Source organism: Lepisma saccharinum, chromosome 6, assembly GCF_977018435.1.
Source record: "Lepisma saccharinum chromosome 6, izLepSacc3.1, whole genome shotgun sequence".
Lineage (NCBI taxonomy): Eukaryota > Metazoa > Arthropoda > Insecta > Zygentoma > Lepismatidae > Lepisma > Lepisma saccharinum.
Genome location: NC_139234.1, coordinates 21,069,493 through 21,092,583, shown reverse-complemented (window position 1 = coordinate 21,092,583; position 23,091 = coordinate 21,069,493). Strand labels below are relative to the sequence as shown.

The 23,091-nt window shown below is 38.7% G+C and overlaps 1 protein-coding gene across 1 annotated transcript in view; it reads right to left on the bottom strand.

Annotated features, from left to right (window-relative positions):
* The window catches only part of LOC145989266 (uncharacterized), a 47,041-nt gene extending 30,978 nt beyond the window's left edge, over window positions 1-16,063 (bottom strand). Inside the window, exons 1-4 of the mRNA XM_083124591.1 lie at window positions 15,937-16,063; window positions 14,205-14,273; window positions 3,670-3,860; window positions 497-563 (exon numbers count right to left, since the gene is read on the bottom strand). Of these exons, the coding sequence (XP_082980717.1) occupies window positions 497-563; window positions 3,670-3,860; window positions 14,205-14,273; window positions 15,937-15,938 (329 nt within the window). The 5' untranslated portion in view covers window positions 15,939-16,063. The remainder of the gene's footprint in view (window positions 1-496; window positions 564-3,669; window positions 3,861-14,204; window positions 14,274-15,936) is intronic.
* Between the last annotated feature and the right edge of the window lie 7,028 nt (window positions 16,064-23,091).

The following is a 23,091-nucleotide window of genomic DNA, read 5'->3' as shown; positions in this document are numbered from 1 at the left end:
TACAATAGTCAAACAATTACATTAGAATATGAAAAATTCCTGTTATGTAATCACAAAATACAGCGACATTTTTGCGAACTCCGTGAACTATCAAAATACCGAAAAAGTATCGGCCAGTATCGGTAAATAAAATTTGGGGAAGGGGAAATTAATTTTGAATTCTTTGTACAAACACTAACAAAGTATTTTCCATTACTACAAACTTTTTTTGTTACCTCCATATCTGAAACATATGAGCTGATTTACATAATCAGAGCTTAGAACGCTTGCACTACAGTATTTTCCAAGTAACAATCAAGGCTTATTTTATTATATTATTTTGTGTTATATAAATTGTATCTTAATCAATTTTCATGAGAGGAGGCACTTTCAGAAGTAAGTAGGACCATCTCATTCAAAAAAGACACTTTTATATGAAGTAACTAAAATGATATGTATTGTTTTTATAGAAATTATATATATTAAATAGATGCATAAATATGAATGCTAAACTTACGGATTGAATTCCATTTCTATGTATTCGGCGCATTCATCTTGAACATCAGCCATAAAGAATTCGATCACTAAAGGAAGAACATGTAAATATCTATATTGTAAATTGAAATGATAATGTAAGTAATAATAACGTCGAGATATGCACAATATAACTATAAACGGGATTCCAGCATTTTTACTAAAGATTTAAAAAATAATGTTTATGATTTATAACATATGTACGTGTACTAAGCATTTTGTATTAAACACTATTGTAAAAATGAACTTTTTGTTGTAATTTTTTATTGGGACAACTTTGTACAAATGCGCATATGTCTTTGTCAATAGCAAAAAACAGAGCTGCATTCACTACATAATGGCATTATTCTCAATCCTAATCAGTACATTGGCAGAGTTTGTGTTCATTAGTTATAAATTTTAACGAATTGCTAATAACGATGATCTGTATTATAAATAATTAGCATTTGAATCTGAATTCATTATACAAAATTTCTTGTTTGTACCATAGTTTCCTAAATTGTCCAAACTATAAAACTAATGCTTTATTAAAATGTTTATATTATGGTCATTTTACAAACAAAATAATGTATTTTTTTATTATTTGCAGAAATTTCGTTCTATTGTCGATTATTCAATTATATAACTTTATAATATTCCATTTTATGTATACTTATAAACAAATAGCATAACTGTATATTAATTCATGTAGGGCAAGAAGCTGTTTTTGTAGTTCAGAATCAATGTAAAAAAATGTAACCCTACTTTAATAATAATAAATAATAATAATAATGACTGTTGTCAACCTTTGACTGCCATTGACAGCCAGACCTACAGCTTGCTCGAAATTATAAATACGTCACTATCTCAGCCCTTGGTATTCTATCAATTCACGGACTGATATTTTCGCATCCGTAGGCGTGCGCACTTGTGTTCCAGGGCTGAATGGGCACTTCCTAAGGTGTCTTCAAAAAATGAAAAGTGTAGAAAATAATTAAAATTATATTCGTGTGTAAGCGGCTCCGGCGCCCACCCAGCGTCGAATAACATGGGTACCTGGGGGAAACCCTGGGGGGTAAAGGCGGTCAGGGGCGTGATGCTGATCACATCACACCCACTCACTACCGGATCAAGAAAGTGTGAGGCGTTATCCCCACACCCCCTATACGCCTTCATGGCGTGGTGCTATGCACAGGGGAACACTTTACCTTTACCTTTTTTTATATTCGTGTGTAAAGAAGTAAGGAATTTCGTTTCATTTGAGCTGCCTGTCTGTATTTATCCCTCTTCCGAGCCAACTCACAAGGCTTATTTATTTATTTACATTTATACATAACAAGAAGATTGCAGTATAAATAAAAAACACACCCCCAAGTAAAAGAAATGAAAACCGATTTATGCAGGGGCTCTGTGCAATTTATAAAGTGATAATAGTAATGGTTTATTAAGGATAAATAGTAACGATGAGAAGTTGTTTTGACGTAGGGGAAGTTGTAATTATAGGAATGCAAATTATATTACGTGTAGAGATATATACTTTCATTGTATTACATTTGTTAGAGTAGGTTTTTTGTACCAATATGATTTTCAGTTGTCTACTTTAATTATTTAAATAATAAAAATATCGTGACAAAGATAGGAAAACCTGTGGTAAAGTGATAACGAAAGAATGGTGTTACAATTTTATCTTCATATACCTAATAATTTCTGTTATAAAAGAGCACCCTAGTAAAACTCCTCTTAAGGCATCCCCAAATAAATTAGTATACGCACACCTATTTTAGCATCAGCAGTAATTTGCGAGCAATCCACAGATATCGAATGGTTTGATTGTTGATATGAACGGACAAGTGAACAGATCAATAAATAAATTTACTCTTTATACGTGCTAACCTTAACTCCACATCCCCCTATGCGCCTTCATGCCGTGGTGCAAAGCACAAGGGAGCACTTTACTTCTTTACTTTGTATTTTTCTTTATACGTACAAGGTTCGCCCATAAAAAAAACAGAACTTTTTTTTTTAAGGAAAGAAAACAAGTAATTGCCTTCAAATGACTTTATCACCTTCAAAATAATCACCAAAGAAGGCAATACACTTTGACCGGCGTTTGTACAGGTCTTAGAAACGCTATTGATAGTCATTGACAGTAAGTGTTCGCAAAATACGCGTAACATTTAATTTAATGTCCTCGACGTCGTTAAATCTTCGCCCTTTCATAGCCATCTTAAGCTTGGGAAAAAGGAAAAAAATCAGCAGGCAATAAGTCCGGAGAATATGGAGGGCGATTGATCACTGTCGCTGAATGCTTATTAAGGTATTGTTGTACAGACAATGCGGTATGAGGCCGAGCATTATCGTGTAACAGAAACGATTGGCCAGAATCACAGAGGTCCTTCCTAACCCGCTTCATCCTGTTTCTGAGTCGACCAAACATTTCCTTGTAATACCACTGATTGATTGTTTGGTTTTCAGGGGCAAATTCATGGTGGATCAGTCCTTGGGAATCAAAAAATGTGATCAGCAGCACCTTTCTCTTCGATTTCGACATCCGTGCTTTTTTTCTTTATGGGCGAGAACTGTCCTTTCCACTGTGCACTCTGTCTTTTTGTTTCGGGGTCATATTGTAAACACCAGTTCATCTCCTGTAACGTTTCGGCAAACGATTTACCCAATTTGTAACAAAACTTTATGTTGTAACGTTGTTCCATCTTGGTGCGCGTATTTTGTATGCCGCCTGCACACGACCTGTGCCGCCTGACGCACGCTTGTCCCGATACCGACTGCCTGTAACAGGTTGAAACTGAAGGGAAGTTTAGATATAACTCTTTGCAGAGTTGCCAGAATACGGTACCTTTTTATTTGGTTTTTTTTTTTTACAGTTCGGTTTCTTTATGGGCGGACCTTGTATAAGCTTTAAATACAACAAATTACATATTTGTATCTTTATTTGTTTCTGATACAGTATATTGAAAGTTAAATGTATATCGATTGCTGACTTTCGATTCTTTGACTGCCATGGACAGTCCGATCAAGATTATTTACATCACGTTCTGTTAGTAAGTAAGTACACGTTTCCTAAACCATTTTAAAGATAATGCTCATCAATCAAGCAATTTTAAACATGCGTTTTACTTTGGATTGTCCTGAATATGTATTAAGTGCTAAAATTCTTACCTTCGTAGTTCCATAATCCAGAGCATGGTTCATCAAGTGCACAATCTGGCTTTGTATTGTTAAAGAAAGGAACTTGAAATTCGATTGTTAAATCCTGTAAAACTCGAGCCTGAAACAACGTGAAATTCGCTGCTGGATCATCTGATAGGGTTCCATTCCACAATTTAGTGATGGAGTAAGGCACGCTCACGCTGCAAAACATGATGTATTAACGTAAACAGGTGTACAACATTTATTTTATCAAAACAAACATTGTTACCTTAACTATATATTAATTATTTTACATGTAACTGCTGTTTTAGCCTTAAATGCTTTCAACAGTCAATATTCATTATTGTTATATGCATTGCATGACAAGAAACTTAAAGTGGTGATGATGAAAAAGAGAAGATATATCTATTACAAATATTAAAGAAATGTCCATGACATCCCTTCTGCAGGCACGTATCCTGTGGAGCTGAACCCCTAGAAATCCTACAAATATCTAATGTAAATAATGCATAGTGGCAATTAATTTTACTTCATTAGCAGGATTAAACACCTTGTGTAATACACTATGTTGCCATTCGTCACCGGACACCCCATACCAGTACGGTAATCCGGTCGCAGCACCACATCAGGGCCATATTTTGCCGCAATGGCGTCCGCAACCCTTCGAGGAAGACTTTCCACCAGTTTGCGATACGTGTCGACGGGAATCTTGCCCCATTCCTCCTGCAAAGCGGCAAACAGCTCAGTGGTGTTTTTTGGGCGGCATGGCCTGGCTCTCAAGCGGTGCTCCAACTCGTCCCAAATGTGTTCAATGGGGTTGATATCTGGACTTTGGGCTGGCCAATCAAGTTTTTGCACACCCATGTCCTCGAACCACGTGTTGATAATGTCTGCCATATGACATGGAGCAGTGACGTGCGGTGATGTTGACAGTTGGGGTAGCGATCAGTGGCGTGCCCAAGTGAGGTTGGTGTGGGTCATAATCTCCCTCCCCCCTTTAGGGCCCAGTATTCCTAAAAATAGAACATCAAAGAAAGGAAAGGATTGCAAAATGAGGAAGGACTACTGAAAAGAAGCACATGTTAATCTCACCCACTTTCGAAAATCCAAAACATGTTGATTTGACTATTAATCCAGACATCCCGGGTTCGGACCCCGACCTGGACATGGGTGTTATTTGTGTTTGTCCCTTCATCAATTTTATCGTACCATCTTGACGATTAGCCAAAAGTGTAGCAAAACCGAAGTAAAACAAACCAAATGAAACAATCAATCAATGATTTGATTTATGCTACTTAGCATCGCTGTCACATTTGGTTAATCGCGAAGACGGTACAATACAATTAATAAAGATACAAACACCAAAAAAAAAAAAACATTCCGAGGTCGGGGTTCGAACCCGGAACTCCTGGTGTCATAGCGTGCAGTGATAACCACTCCCCCACGGCTGGTTGATTTGGTGTTTAAGTCCACTTTATGTACATAAAAGCTAATCGGGACTGGGCCCACAGTTTAAAGTGGGATCCAAACCACTATGTGCGTCCACCTGGTACCGATCCGGGGCCACTTGCACTCCCCCACGGAGGTCGGCCGACAACAAAGATGAGTGGAAATCTGTAATTATTCGGATACTTGGGTATCGGTAAAGCAAACTGCGTATTTACTCAGTGGTACGTAAATTTCAATTGGATTTTTGAAACACCATATTTGCATATGATTAACGTTTTTCCAAAAAAAAATGCATTGCTTGATTTCCCTAATTTCTTCATCTCACGATCTCGTTACTGAAGGATCCGGGTTCGAGCCCTGGCCTGTGCATGAGTGTTCCTTTGTAACAACTTTTCATCCGTTTAATTTAATCAACGTTCACCGTCATGGCAGAATTTAGGTAAAGTGATGGAATAGCAACGCTAAAGAAAGGAGGGAAAATACAAATAAATTCCTCCTAGTGCATCTGCAGGGCACTGTGAAATCAGGAGTCCAGAGTTCTCTGTTTATGATTGTCCCTCGTGACTTCCATAAGCTCATTAGCTACTTACCGCGATTAAATCTATACAGCTAGAAAAAGTGATGGAAGGTGGCAAAAATTAAATATATTAGAGGGGATGAACAGGTAACAAAACACACTTTTTTGTAGTTTCTTCAAAAATATTCATTTGGCTTTTTTAGTTCTGAGATACATTTTTCATTCCAAATTATTTCATTATTCACTGCAGAGTACAACACATAGGAACAAGAATGCGCGCTCGTCACGGGTTCGAATCCCGGCCTGAATTGTTCTTTGTGAGGTCCCTTCATCAATTTCATTATATCATCACTCATCCTCATTTTCGCGATAACCAAATGTGGCAGAAAGGTGAAGTAAAATAAACCAAACCAACAACAACAATTAGTCTTCTTGCCCAAATTAATACATCCGTATTTATGACTGTTTAGCTTACCCATTTTTTTTATTGGAGGCCAAATTATTAATATATTTAAATAAAAGCACTACTAAAACGAGAGCGAGAGAGAGAGCGTGAGCAAATATTTGTCATTTAATCATTATATATTCCATATTTGAAAAAGAAAAGAAACCGTAACATTTTTGTCTCCACATAATACAAGTACGTTCCCATTCATATACAAATAAAACTACATCCCATATTATACATATATATTGTACAACGTTTAAAAGGTTGTGTAAATACAGAGAACATAAGTACTGCAGAAAATTTCCCCCCGAGTTCTTTAGAGGATTTACAAAGGAATCGAAAGGAAACCTATCCCCTATCTGTCCTATAGGAGATAGACTGGAGGACCTGAAACCACGGGCTTTCAACCATGGGAGCGGGGTGCGAGGCGGCAAGGGAGGTACAGGCAAAAAAATCTTCCCTTTCGCTTCGGGCAGTTGTCTATAGGGGCTATCCACCGGAAGGAAGTGCCTTCGCGCGGACGCCATACTTGTAGCACAACAACTTCCGGTTCGTAGGCTCACAACATGCCGCTAAAGGGAGCTGAGATTGTGTCATGTATGAAAGGAACGAATGAGTGTGTACAAGGAGGATGTGAACTACGATCAGGGCTAAATAATCTTTCATGGATCTCTCTTCATGCATTTCCTCGAGATCTAGCCGCCAAATTATTGCATTCAAGCTGTGAAGCGTGAAAATTGGAAGACCATTAGCAGGAGTAGACTGCGCAGTAATGACAACGGATGTGCAAAAGCTCAAAAAGTCGGGACCTCAAAAAAAAAGAAAACATTCCGATACAGACTTCGGAAAAAATCGTAGTTTAAAAGTAGTTTATTTCCTACATTTTTATGTACTAAATGTCCGAAATTTATTGAAATTAGCAGTTTTTATTCCAGAAATGCAAAATAAATCATCACCCGAGGGTAAAATTGTGTGTATAATTAACATTTTTTTAGTATCGGGTAATGTTGAATATTTTCCGCTCCTATAATCTCCCAATTTAGTCGGGAAATAACATTATTTTTCCCGTTTTGAACATCAGGACTTTAAAAATACCCCGTCCTGTTTCCTTCCCTACCAAAAATTTTGCGTCCCGCACCCCTTGCACTCCGTTAAAGGTAGAAGAGAAATCATTCAAATCTCAATTTTCTCTGTTTTAGTGATATGACCAAAAATATTACTTTTCCTTTCAAAAGATGCTCGGTCGTAGCCAGATAGGTTACACGTTAAGTTCTTGAAGTACACACGAACTGTATTAAATTTTTGTGTAACCAGATTTTGTGTGTGTGTGTGTGTAACCAGAGGAAATAAATTTTTGTGCAACCAGAGGAAATATTATTTTTGTGTAGCCAGAAAATTAAGTACGGGTACTATTATTAATTTTTGTCTTTTGCAATGGAAATCTTTTCAACATTGATAGATAGAGTGCCTCCCCGATGGCGCAGTGGTAGCCTCGTCGCCTTGTAATCAAGGGGTTCCGGGTTCGATTCCCGGTGGATGAATATATTGTGGTTCGGATCCCAATTTAAACTGTAGGTCCAGTCCCGATTAGCCTTACTGTGCACAAAGTGGACTTAAAACACCAACTCAATCAATCAAATCAACATTGATGGAGAAGAGGTCCTAGGTTTGAACACCATGGTGAGGCAATGGTGTGTCATTGTGTTTGTCCCATCATTAATTTTTCCAGTTTATTATTCATCTTCATCGTCATGTTTAACACAAATAGCAGAAAATTGACTTAAAATAACAATGAGCGTTTTGTATTTCTGCGTTCAAACGAGAACGAAACCAGCAAGTGTGCATTATCGCATCCCTCTGACTCGTCCTGACTGAAGAAAGAAGAAAAGAAGCTCCTTTTTCCGTTTTTTATATGTCCGTACATCTCGCACTTTTTCACTTAAAACATAAATGTATGCATTTAAGGGCTCTAGCTCTGTAGGAAAAATTACTTTCTATTTAATATGTAGGCTAAAAATATCGCCAATGAAACGACGATCAGCAAATGGATCTCATCTTGGAATAATGCCGTATTACTTCCTAGTTGCTCATCCAATTGATATGCAAAGGCCTCTACTTTGCCCTGATATCTCTTATTCTCCTCGTCGTCAAGTGCTTTTATATGATCCATTTCATCCGGTATACAAAACGAGAAGAAATGCCACAAGTACGCGCTTGAATTACCCGGCCGCCGTGAACCGGAAGTTGTTGTGCTACAGTTCGACAATCGATTGTGCCGTTCGATATGTTTTTGTTTACTCGTGGATAGCCCCTATACCTGGATCTGGTAAGGCGGTAGAAGAGCCAGCTAGGGTATCCAGCCTTGCCAGCTGATCACATCGAGGGACGAGAAGCGCGTGGAAAGAAATGTTGCATATGAACTGAGGCTTCAAGATAATAAATATTGTGATTTGAAAATAATTAGAGACGTGAGATTGATTGATCTATCTCTGCTAGACTAGCTACTCCTCAGTGCACGTCACTGACATGGAGCATTGTCGGGCTGAAACAGGTATGGGCCAATACCGAATTGTTCCCACAATGTCGGTAGTGCAAAATTGTCCAGAACTTTTTGGTACGCATCGGCATTCATGTTTCCCCGAACTAAAACAAGAGGACAAAGACCATACCACGAAAAGCAGGATCACACCACGATGCCACCTCCACCGAATTTCACTGTGGGTACGATACAGTCCTGTAAACAGCGTTTACCGGACATACGTCACACCCACACATGTCCATCGGACCACCACATCTGGTAGTGCGATTCATCACTCCATAGGATGGATTTCCATTGTTCGAGAGTCCAATGGCGGCGTTCCTTGCACCACTGTAACCGACGGGTTGCATTGCGGGCTGTGATATGCGGCTTGTGAACTGCTGCGCGACCATGAAAACCAATTGCGACTATATCCCGGCGGACAGTACGATCACTTGCAGCACTACTGGAAGCCGATCGAAACTCCTGTGCCACCATCTGAAACGACGCCTTCCGGTTTGACTTCACCACACCTTTCAAGCATCGACTGTCACGATCTGTTAATATTTTTGGTTTACTGGGTCTGGGTCGGCATGTCATGACCCCCTCTCGCTTCTACTTCACGATAACATCACTCACTGTCGACCGGGGTATCTGAAATTTGTTGGAAATCTCACGGGTCGAATGCCCAAACCTGTGGGCTCCAATGATCATCCCTCTTTCCGCCTCACTCAGTTCGCGTCGTCTGTCCATATTGACTGCTGTAGCTGGTATGAGTGTATTCTCAACCGGCAACGCTTTTTATAGGTTGTATGACGTGTACAGACGATCCCAAGCACTTTTTGAAGGGTGTCCGGTGACGAATGGCAACATAGTGTAAGTTGTAATATACTGAGAAATTCATATTCAGGGCTTCTACCCCCCGCCCCACTTTTTCGCATTTAGATGGAGGCTGCTGATATGAGATGAGCCCTCTTCCGAAATAAAATTCTGGCTGCGGGACTGCACCCCGTGAAGTTTGATATCTTCCCTATTAAAAGTGGCTGCCTTCAACCCTGCCGTGAGTTATTCCATGAGTTGTCTTCAAAGTGCTTTGACCTTCTTTGCGTGATTGTAATTGAAAATGCTTCATTCAGAGTGGAAAGGGAACTTCAAGTGTTATTTAGATGAGTAAAAGATGGAAACTTGTGAAATATGTTCATAGCGATTCTTACACGGGGTTTCTGTTCTAATTGCAATCGTTGAATTAAGTAATCTTCAACAAATAAATCATTACGAAGGAACATTTTTGCCTAAGAATAATTTACTGCTTAGTAAACGGGGTTGCTGTTTTTATCTTATCCATGTTTATGAAATGATTATGGTATATTCTAAGTGGAAACTTATCTGATTGTTCTCGATCTCGTCAGAGAGCACGGGAAGGGAGGTGTTCATACAAACCGAAAGAGTCCATGTCAGAGAAGATTTATAGTTCTATTAAGTGTCCATATCTAGGATATGGTAAGAACCTAGGAACGGTAAGGAGAAGGTTGAAAGATGCCAATCTCTTCGCTAGATCTGCCACGGGCCCTGAACTCACCAGACAACATCGGGTGGAGTTTGCACGGCAACACCAGGAATGGAGCGCAGTACTGTTTATAGATGAGTCAAGATTCAGCGTGAGATCTCCTGATGGCAGAGAGGGGGTATGGAAAAGGACTGGAGAACGATATTCCCCTTGCACATTGTCTTCCAGAAGAGCATTTCAAGGAGGTTCTGTGATGGTGTGGACAGAGATAAATGTTGTAGCCCGTACAGAATTGATTTTCGTGATGAATGGCACCCTCAATGCGCATTGCTACATTGCTGAAATCCTGGGAGAGCATGTTATTTTCCTTGCGCCTTTTGTTGGGGACGATTTTCTTCTGATGCATGATAATGCACGCCCCCATGTGGCCCAGTGTGTCCGGCAATACCTGAATGAAGTGAGCATTCAGCGAATGGAATGGCCAGATCGGAGACCTGACATGAATCCTATCGAACATTTATGGGATATTTTAGGGAGACGTGTCCGCCAACGTGTACCCAACACTCTGGGAAACTTCGCGACGTTCTGCAAGAGGAATGGGATCACATTCCTCTGGAAACCATTGAGGGTCTGATCAGGAGTATGCCAGAGAGGATGCAGGCAGTAATCCATGGCAGAGGTGGCTTTTGATTATCAATTTGTGAACATTACAGTACGAGAAGTTGTTAATGTCACCAACTTGAGTTGACAAACAGCATACTTTGTGTTGCAAAACCAAAATGGTTTGTTTGTTTCTTTGTTTAATTTCTGTTCCATTTGTTGACCATTATGTATGCCTTCACAACAATGAATGTCAACAATGTAAACAATGTAAATTTGTTTCAGAATGTTCACAAAACAAAAGGATTACTTCAGGATTTGTTTAGTTTTCATGGTTTCTGAATATTCATGAAATAAATTGATTTTGATTTCAGAAAAGGAGGTGTTGCATTTTTTTTGCCTCTGATTGTACATATGTACAATCAGAGTATATGATTGTATATGATGTCTATACATAACGTTAGAGATAAGATGGTTGGGACACATTGAGAGAATAGACGAAAGATTGCCGAAGAGGATATTACATTAAAAATGTATTCAGCTATGAAAAGGGTAAGACCTAAACTAAGAAGTCTAGACGAAGCAAAAGACTTGGAAAAAACGAACGTCAACTTTCACACATTTGCCCCACCCTTAAGAATCTGTAATGGTCCTGATTTTGTTGCCAAGAGATATGTAAGTTTTTGAACAAGTCATAGCACGCATCTGTATATCAGCCACTCTACATAGTATTGGCACTGTTATACCATGGATTGTGCAATATAATGCAATGAGCCCCTAGTGTCATTGAAATATTAACAATAAATACAATTTATTTGCTCAAGTAGGATCTTTGCCTGGTTTAAGAATACAATAAATGTTTGTAATGCTTTCTGCTACGTTGATCTAAGATAATTTATCTTAACATTATTTGAGGTTCAAACTCATGTCATTGTATTATGAGAGCTTCATGATTATCAGTTTGTTGCTGATAAAAGAAATTGATTGTGTTTTCAACTTATGTGATAAATCAAGTAAAGCATGCCAAATGAAATATATCCCTTGTTTTTTTGCAGTGTAGAATTTACAATATGCTTATTGTAAATTATGCTGTTTTTATTTATAGATTTGCAACCTTTTTATTAGCTCAGCAATTTTTGGTCTTACCTTGCAAAAAAATAGTGTAAAGGTGAAATTTGGGGAGAAATTTACTTTGGATCTCCATGAATAACATAGCTACTGTAAGCGTACAAAACTCGCATGCCTGTGTCAACCCCAAAATGGCAGATTCAAAAGTTTATGCACAGACTGAACCTACATTTTAAATGGAATACAAACCACTATGAGCCCCCACCGGGGATCGAACCCGAGAACCCTTGATCACAAGAAGACAGCGTTACCACTATGCAATCGGAGGTTCAAAATATATGGTAATATAATCGTTACCATTAAACCTGCAATTGAACCAACGTCAATCGAAAGAGAAATCTTCAGAAAATGTAACGGAAACAAAAAACTTTTCTTTACCATATTTATTACAGGTTCTTTATTTTCCCTGTCTCTGGTTTTAAGGCGAAAGGGCTTCCCGTTGACCAGTGTATCACTGTATATACCCTGTTCCAGCTATCTCTGGAACAAGGCCCCGCACAACGTCAGAGAAGGGGAGGAAAGCGAGTGGGCAGAGCGAAGTAGTACATGCTGCTGCGAAGGCTGCTAACTGCAGTCGTTCCCCACCTCTAACGCAATCCTGTTCCCTCTCACGTGTTCATTGATGGAGCCGTCTCGCGTCACTACTTGCCCAGAAACTTGTTTTCGTTCTCCTGCTCCAGAGATAACTGAGACAGGGTATAGATCAACCGGTTTTTACGTGCTGAAAAACCTTAAGGTGAATGGGAAAAGGGGAAACGGGAAGACACGGGTAAAATGAAGTAAAACGCCGGTCAAAACACTGTCAAGGAATCATAATCCAAGTTGTTTGCTATCTAGTAAGTTGTACGTTGAGTGGAATGAAGACATTCGTGCTATTCCTTCCAATAATACCAATTTCCATACAATCGACTAATGAGAATCCCCGTATCTTTGGATGGATTGACATGTACTCATTTCTTTCTAGGAAACATAATGCAGGTTGTTTGCCACCTTCGATTGATTGATTGATTTAGTTTATTTTACTTCGCGTTTTGTGCCTCTTGGCTAATTTGCGAAGATGGGGATGAGTGATAAAATGATGAAATTGATGAATGGACATTCACAAATAACCAAGCCCGAGCGGGATTCGAGCCCGGGACCCTTGGCGTCGCAGCGCGAAGTGCTAACAACTCGGCCACAGGGTCCGGCCCTCCTCTCTGTGAAACATAATTCAAGTTATTCAGCTCTGCAGTTCGTATTGTAGAGTCGCTTCTGGCAGGGGTGGCTTCACAAGGTTGGGAACAAATATTTTTTCTCGGGTATCTATGCATAGTTTTCAGACATATCCGATACGGAAAAATCAGTGAATTCAGGCAGTAAAGCGAAAAGACTGGACACATGCACGAGGGAATATGCTCTATAGTCGACACTACATCACCGGAGTAATTCAAATGAAAATATTTTACGTGTTTCGAAAATCATAATTGTCTAACGCACATGTGTTGACTATACCTAAAAATTGAAACTGTTTGTAATCATCCAGAATTGCAAAAATTATAATTTTATAATTTAATATAATCAATGTAAACTTTATTAGCAACATTTTTACTAACTTCGAAAGTCTTTTCTTGAACGACACTTGCAAAAGTTAATAATAAAATACAATAACTGTGCATTTCAGTATTGTAACTGTTGTGCTGGATATGCATTCGAATAGCATTAATAAATAAATAATATGATAAATTTAGAATAAAATTTATTCATTTCATTAGTTTAGTAATTATTTATTGTATAACATTTATAAGAGTTGTAATTATTATTATTATTATTTCTACTATTCTACTTTTATTACTGGACTTTACCCCTACAAAAAAGTTCTGACGACGGTCTCTCTAAGCCATATGATAAAATTAAAGGGGCTGTGTTTGATTACACAATGCCGAAAATTATACATTTACTGTTGTAAAATTGAAGTATTTCAATGTTTATAATTTATGTAAGCTTTATTTCAACCTGCAGAAGTCGTAACACGAAACTGTTGATAGAAGATCAACATTGTCTTGGAAAAGACTACTATTTCTCCGTAAATCTTCATCCAAAGGATCCGGGAAATTGCCAATCTTTTCTAGGTACCTTTGTTTCTCTATATCACTCAAAAATGTCAAGTGATTCCTTTTGTATCCGATCATTTATAAGAAAATAAGCTCGGTGACGATCTGCATTCCACTTGTTTAGAACATTGGAAAATTGTCCAAACCGGAAGTTCTTTCCCCGCCATCTATAATCGAATTGTCTGATAAATTATTTTTTGTTTACTCAGGAATAAGGTTCAAATTATGTAGGAAGCAATGAAAATCACACACACTATATTATGTATAATATCAATATATCTACTTACTTGGCACAGTTAACTAAATGCGTAGCACCGCACAGGGTAGTCAAAAGTAGAAGAAGTCGGGTATATCCCCTGCAAATGTAATACGGGTACATGAAAACTATTACAGTTATAAAAATTATAATGTATATTTAGTTTCTAAAACGTCACTAAACACATAGTCTATCACGCAGAGGACCTGGGTTCTATTCGATGGAAAACCTATTTTAGAGCATCTTCCAAATGTAAAAAGTGTCCTCTATTCATTGCTCCATGAAGTCACATAGAGAATATGAAGGTTAGGTTCTCAAACATTCTCGATCTCGGTCACACTGGTGTTGACGTGATCAACACCAATCTCCGGCCGCCTTTACCCACAAGCTGGGAGAACTCCGGAGCCAATTTATGAAGCGACATTAGAGCCCTGGAGTAAGATCCTTTCATCCGCATCGTCACAATTATTCTATGTGGTAGTGTGACGTAAAATAACCGAAATAGGAAGCAAGATTGCCATCCTAGCTCTTTTGGAGCCAAATCTAGCTCTTTCGCACTTTTGTTTAACTCCTAAAATCCCCAAATGCTCAAATGAGCTATCTAGTTTCGTTGATGTTAAATAGACGTGTAGATCCACATATAACCCATTAAATGTAATCACATCACATTTCAAGATTTATTTACGTAAACATTGGTAAATGAAGGTAGGTTCATAATTTTATGTTCCTTTAAGTAGAAATTTAAGCGAGAAACGCAGGTTCGTCCCGGGTCACTAATATATCGTGACATTTCTCATCCAGTTGTCAGCCCCGTGTGGCAAGTATAACCATACATTTTGTTAACGTTAACAGCAGAGAATTGTACTATGGAACCTAATAAATGATAAACACAAACATTCGTGCTCAGTGGAATAACGAGCGAGAATGCGATTGTTAGGTACTTTTGTCTGACACCAGTGAGAAACTTTAGACACTCACTGGCTCGTGAGAAGAATTTCATTTAAATGTTCTTGATAGTACAGTAAGCATACTCTCTCGTTCATTCCATGCACAACCAGACTTTTCAATCTGGTTTGGCAACATGATCTACTTGAACATTTCTTGTTCTGCTTCCCTCCCGTTGTCTCTCTCTGTCTGATCTTCTCAATCTCTCTCTCTCTCTCTCTCTCTCTCTCTCTCTCTCTCTCTTGTGTACTCTCTTCTTATTATATTCCTTTCTCTCGTTTATTTTCTTTATTTTCTTTTTCTGTCTTTTTATTTCATTTCTTTCTCTCACACTTTTTATTCCTTGTTTCTCATCTTTTCTCTCTCTCTCTCTCTCTCTCTCTCTCTCTCTCTCTCTACTTCTTCTTTATTTCGCTTTCTCATTTTTCTCTTGTTCATTTCTCTTTCTCTCTTTCTTTCTATGTGCCTCGCTTAATTTTCTCTGCGTCTGGTCTTCTTAATACTCTTTCTCTCTTCACCTCTATCTGTTCTTTGTTTTTTCTCTGCCTTCAAAAGTTTCTTTCTTGTGATGACACATAAACACAACGTTATAAACTTTTGATTTTGATCCTCTCCACTTAGAATATTTTCAGCGGGAGCAAACTTTAAAAACAAAAACAACGAACTTTCTTCTCAGGCAGAAATGTGAAATTCGTCCGCAAATTCATAGTTCAGTACACGAACCGGTTACAGTGACACAACACAACCAGTAATGCATAATATATAACACTAAAACTGAAAATTTATGCAACTAAATGTCTTTAATTAAGAATACTTACATGATTAGGTGATACAGGATGCGAAAAGATGCAAGCTCGACCAAGTTGTGTCTCAGAACGCTTTATCTTTGCTAAATCTCGTTTAGCCTTCCCTCCATTTCGACTTATATCTAATCTCTCGATCGATATGGCGTTGCTAACTCGAATCAGTGTTGCCATAATCTAAGAGCACAATTGAACTTTTACAAGTGTAAAATTTCCCTTTTTTTATTCTTCCTTTCATCTTAGGAAGAAATTATGTCTACTATTACAAATTTCGTCTCATCGGCTATTACAACACAACCACGATAAGAACAACCTCGGGAACTGAAGTGGACATTCATTTGTTTATTTCTCTAGCAGTTACCGCAGACCAAAATGTTCCCCTTCGCTTGTGTCCCGAGTTTCCCCGCGTTACCATATTTACAACATATTTTTCTTGCTTCGTTGTCAAAATATTCAACAACTTTAAATATTACGTCTCTGCTTAGCTGTGTAAGGTTTACCCCTTCATGATGATACAACACCGAGCAGTGAATAAAGTTGAAGATGATGATATGTTGAAGACTGCCGTAAATTCTGGCAACGCAGGGGCAGGATTACATGGTCAACATCTGGTTCCATCGCACACACTCCTTTCGCTCGCTTACGATTGAAAAATTCAGAGTGTTTTTCTCACCTTGGTCAAGCTGTATCGTTTTCGTACAAAGCATCAATTCGCAGAAATGCTTGGAGAGAATAAAGATTTACATGACTAAAGAAGGGCAAATGTATATCACACTTGGCAGAATAAACTTCCCTGATGGCGCAGTGGTAGCGTTGTCGCCTTGTAATCGAGGGGTCCCGGGTTCGATACACGGTGGAAGCATATAGTGGTTCTGATCCCACTTTAAACTGTAGGTCCAGTCCCGATTAGCCTTTCTGTGCGTAAAGTGGACTTGAAACAACAATTCAATCAATCAACACTTGGCAGAATATGTAAAGCTGAAAAAATTTGCAATTTTGGTATGTTGAATAAAATTTCTCTTTGCCTGAATATCCATTCAGTAAGGGAAATTTACATTATGAGGTAACATTGACTAGAATTATCTACAGCTGAATGCAAAGATAAAATACAACGTTTGATTTATAAACAATTCCTCCATCAGCAGTTTTCAGTTCCATATATCTTTATTTGATCTTTTTTGTTGAGATAATATATAAGAAGTATCTAAAAAAAACACTCAAGGCTGTAGACTCACGGTTTGAGAGACAAAATCTTGACACTTGGACATATTTATTTGTCCTTATTGCAATTTATTTGATGTTTGAAAAAAGAAGGCATGTGAATTCACAACGTTGCCAGTTCTTGCAAGAGCAATCAATATCCCTGAGTAAGAACCAGCCACCTTTACGAAATCAATGTATTCAATGGCCGATCGACAATGAACTTTAATTTTTGTGTATGCGTGTGTGGAATTCAAAAAATATATAAGGCTGAAAGTTGAGTTCATGTGATTCAATAAACCTGCATACAAAATATAGATTTAAAATGATTTAGCCTAAGCCCACTGACGTTGAATATTATGCGGTTTGATTAATTTTACACACACACACACACACACACACACAGAAATTTGCGTGATATGAATTCATAATCCCTCACAAAGACACACTGACCTTTAGTACTTGTCAGTTTTAATCAATTTTAGGTGTCTCGGGCTCGAATTCTGACCTGTGCATGGGTGTTCTCCGTTAGTGTCCCTTCATCATATTGTCACTCATTTTAACCTTCGCGATTAGCGAAAAGTGGCAGAGAAGCGAAGTAAAATAAACGAAATCATCAAATATATCATTATTTTAGTTTTAACCATGGACGTCGAAACGGGTGGGGAGGCGGTGTCGAGCCGCACAATCTACCCTCTCGAAATTAATATACAGGATGGCCCGTAAGTCCCAGCCCATTCATATATCTTATGTATCTAGTATATAGAGTTGTCTGTGTGCTGTTGCGCATAATATTTTTCTCATATCTCAATATATTACAACAATGGTTTATGAACTTGGAATCAGAGATGAGGTTTGGTTTCAACAAGGTGAGTTGAGAGCAGCTGTTACAGCGGCATTTGGAACAATAACCCCTATTATATTGCGAAAAATGTCTCACAGAATATGGCGTCGTATAATACTAGGGACGTTCAATATATAAGTTTCCCTGTGCTATAAAATATTGTATAAAGCAATGCCATTAAAAAGAAGCACATGGTTGACAAGCGCCATCCTTCGTCTACAACGAACAACAATCGATTCGTTATCAGACGTGAAGGCGCATGCGCTCAAGGGCGAAAAGTAAATGCTTGTTCGGAAAACGCGGGCTCGCGTCATAAGGAGTTCAGAAGTATGGATGCTAAGGGCACTCTGCTGATGGACTTTTTGCAACGAGGAAGAACAATTAATGCTGACCGTTATTGTCAAACATTGGATAAACTGAAAAACGCAATTCGACATAAGCGACCAGGTCTCCTGTCAGCTGGTGTCATTCTTCTTGACGATGACGCTCGCCCCCACTCAGCAGTGCAAACACAACACAAAATTGAAAAATTGGGGTGGGAACGGCTGCCCCACCCTCCATACAGCCCCGATTTAGCGCCGAGTGATTTCCATCTATTAAAGTCTGAATTGAAGGGTTACCGTTTCGAAACAGACGAAGAAGTGAAGCTGACTGTGAGAATAGTGCTCTATAGCCAGAGCCCTGATTTTCTTGCAAAGGGTATGGACAAATTGGTGCAACGGTGGGACAAATGCCAGAATCTCTATGGGGATTATGTGGAGAAGCGAGGAAGGATCCTCCTACACACGTATGTATAGTTTTCTAATGTATCTTAAAAATATTTTTCTTTTTACAGCATACGGAAACTTATATATTGAACGACCCACGTATCATGCGGCGATAATGAAGGACAGGACACAGATACACTGGACACATCCAATATGTGAATGGATAGGGACTTACGGGCCACCCTGTACATTTAGTTCATTTAATTGTCAAATAAACCTTTTGTTTATGGTGGTAGATAAACGACTTAGTCATTTATTTTAAGTAATATTCCAGCAGAATAACTGAAGTTAAACATTCGGTCCCAATTACATTTGTAATACCTGAACTCCTACCTCTCCACCCCCCCCCCCCCCAAGGAAGTAGCTGGGGGTTCCTTCATCACTTGAAAATCGTCAACGGGAACAAGGGTCGAGTAACACCTCGTATGTTTTCCTTCTTACCTTATATCTGGCAAGCGCAGATTTCTCCGTCGCATATTCTAACATTCTTTTTTTATTTAAGAAAAATGCTTTGATTGGCGCCGTAGCATAGCCTACCCCTCGCTACCGGCCAACTGGGACTTCGAATTATACGGTGTACGTTTTTAGAAGAAACATGAGTTCAGCCAATACGTAGCCAGTGCTATTGTACTGTTACCAAACTAACTGCCAGCGGAAGGGAAAGACAGAGAATTCGCTGTGTCCAGTATTCAACTCTTCGTTTTTTTATAATGCATATACAGTTGTGTATGAGTACAGTGAAATAATATAGTGAATATTTCTACACAGGATTATAATATCATGTCACTGCAGCACTTAAGAACTCAGACTTGGAATGTTGGAGATCGCCCACGACAATGAAGGGTCATTGTGTATGTTGAGACAAATTTAACACGTCAGGTTCAAAATGTCTTGCCCCATCTTATGACGAACCTTAAAGTGGCGAGTTTTATGAAAACTTCTTGCGTGCAAGAAAACTACAGAACACTGCGTTTAGCTTGCGCGCCACAGTTTTCTAACTGCCACGTTGCACTCCTGCCATAGGCTGGTCGACACTGACAAGCTCTGCGTGGCCCCGCCCGATATCGCTTCTAGAAAAAAAGTCGTTTTCACGTTCAGAAGACACAACGGCGCTTATAGAGAAACCGCACAGTGTTGCCAATACAGCGCTAGCTCATGTCGACGGGAAATGATGACCTTCCTTCACAATGAAGGTGTTACGTATTTTGTATATATAATGATAATTATATGTAAATATTAATATTATACTGTGAACGTTACAGTTACCCTTTTTACTATGATCCATTGCGATCACTACACACACGAGTGTAATGCACGAATATGACACTTCAGAAATCACTTAAAAAAGTAAAAATCACTGAGCGCTCACACAACTGAAAACACTTTTTCGAGAGAGGAAAAAGTCTAAACAGACCAAAGCAGATCTCTCACTCAAGTAAGGGGAACCTGGCACATGGGTTAGATTCAAGTTGCAACCCAAACAAACAAATGAGTTATGGCCCACGTGAACTGATAAGACGTGAATGACTCAAGCAAGTGTCATATTTCTATCTTGAAGCCCCATATTTTGTCACGTGTTGGAAATCCTTTCAAAGGTTAATATGGTGTCTATGAATTTATGTGTACGTTGGAAACTGAAAGGTGATCTTCATTGCAGTATTAATGTCGACAGTAATGTAAACAAAAACAACGTGTATTTGCGACAGCACTAATGTTGCTCACAACAGCAGCATTGGAAATAATTGTCAATTATTAAATTTAAGTAATTTCAATTCTATTATAACAAACTGCATGAAGTTCATATTTTTACTGAATGGAAATAAAATAACAACTCGAAAACTTGGTGGTGATTAGCCGGAATGTTGCGGTGAGCCAGCTCAAGATGGCCAGACAACGTCTCCTTACTTCGCGCGCGGTTCGGGTTAAAAAGAAACTCCAAATGCATGGAAGTAATATTTCTGGGAACCTTTGAGTGGTTATAAAAATAATTTCATTATTTTCTCCACAACTTTGTCGCAGGATGTCGCAATGTGCCACGTTATCTACTAACCTTGGCTGCTTCGATAAAGGCACTATTGAAATTCCCCGTGAGACATTCGTAGGCTCACTCGCATGCCCTACAGTCATTTGCAAGAGGGTTCTCATTTTAAACTGTATGTTCTGACCTGATTGTCGTATGTGCGCATAAAGTGAACTTTAAATTTGTTTGACAATTCATCCTGATCGTTACAAATAACTTGCAGATTCTGAAAACCGGAGTTTACGAACCAAAAATATATTACTTTGACTACGAATATATGAACTACTGCAACTCTAAGATTGATCTGTTTAGTTTGTAACGAGCAAACGTTGTTTTTAAACGAAGCCTTTTATACAGGATGTTACTATAGTTCGTTTCCAACGCTTAGGAGGTGATTCCACTTCAATAACTCCGAATGGGTGCCGTTTTCGGCATTTCGTCACATGAACTTTTGTGTTTATTTTCACTTGTAGAATCACCGCCTAATAGTTGGAAACGCTAATTTAGTAACACCCTGTATATAAAGTGCTCTGGCATCTATTTTTTTTATCGTACACAGTCTGCGTCTATGCTCAATTATATTATATTTATTGGCATAGTAAGTACCTTCTTCAGCATCATGGTTTGTACTGGCAACACTGATCACTGCTGCTCGGTGCTTGTTCATCGACAAGAAGTGTTCGCTTTACTCGTAGTCGTACAGAATATGTATATGGCTTTACGCGTAGCTTGCATGCCAAGCGGGCCCTACGAAATGGGTCAAGTGTTTCTTGTGCCAGTGTTAAATCGTTACTGCAAAACTATTACTTCAACTGCATCCCAATATGTATGGCATATCTGCATGTGTTTATGCGTGTGTGTGTGTGTGAATGTGAAAGACAGAATCGTCGGAACGCCACGACAGGTGCAGAAGAGAATGATTTTGCTTTTGATTTTGAATTTAAAATTTTGGGTGCGTCAGCACTAACGCTATTTTGCACCCGTCACATTATAAGGGGTCCAGCCCCTTATCGTTACACGTAACAACTCTAACGTTGCAGAACTAAAATCATAAAATATTAAAATCTTCTGACATTCGTTAAAAGCTGAGGCTATAAAGGAGCACTCAGCACAAATAAGGACAAAACACAGGACAACACAAACAAAATTATACTGGCTATGGGGCCAGTCGCCAGAGCCTCGTTAGTCTGCAGTCCAGGGTGTACTACGTGGACGTGAGGTTGACTATTGGGTGCACTACGTGGAAGGAGCACCCCTTACACCCCGCAGAAGAGAATGAAACCAATATGGCACTTCCTCAGTCGAGGTATGTACAATATTAATTCAAATATATTAACGTAGACTTTCCCAGACGTCTCTTTTTGTACAACAGCACGAAAGTCCTCTGCAGCGATACCACGATAAAACCATTGTCGTTACTTTTCTAGATAATATACCTTCTATCTAGACTAATTTGGACGATATTTAAACCATGGTGAACTATTGAAATTAACGACAGAACAGTTTAATGCATAACCGTCGTTTCGAAACCAAGTTATCCTGTTTTCTCTCTGTCCAGTATGCTAAATGCTACAACACCGCGGTTGCTTATAGTACCCGTGTCTCTCGGTACATAGATTAAATACACCATAAGAAAAGGGGCTGGGAGAGAAATGAGGTAGCCAAATTTAGTTTGAGGTTGTATCCATCAGAGGTGAAGGATCAATTTAGAGCCAAAATATCCATATGTTAAGCAAGACAACGATTTCTACTGACTGAAGATATTTGCACGTGTTTTTTTCCCTGCTTTTTTCGTGTGCATGCCGCCGTTTCACAATGAAATCACATAGCGGGAAAATGCACTGTTTTCACCAAGTTCCTGTGCAGAATGTTAATGGACCGCTTGCACAGATCGCCAGTGGCTTATCTCTTCACAGAGTTATTTTACTTATGTATATTAGAACAAGATTATCTGCAAGGGAGTATTAGCTTTGCTGCAGCTGTTGTTACTACCTCTCGAAGCTTTGCCGTAGTGAGCTTCAGCGACGAGTTCAGCTATATATCACACATCGTTATGCAACTTATGTTATTGTAATTGAGAAATGTTTTGCAATTCACTCACTATTTTTTATGTTTAATGTGAGGCCTCAAGATCATGACAATAATAATATGCAGATATGTAATGTAAACGCCAAAATTATGGCTTTCAACGTAACCCTAAAATAATAATAATAATAATAATAATAATATACCTATGTGAAAAAACTGCAGGAATTTCCTCAAACCTTGGAAATCCATTGATTTCACACGTATCTCAGTGTTATTATGAACGAAATAGGAAAAGGACGGTAACGAAGGAT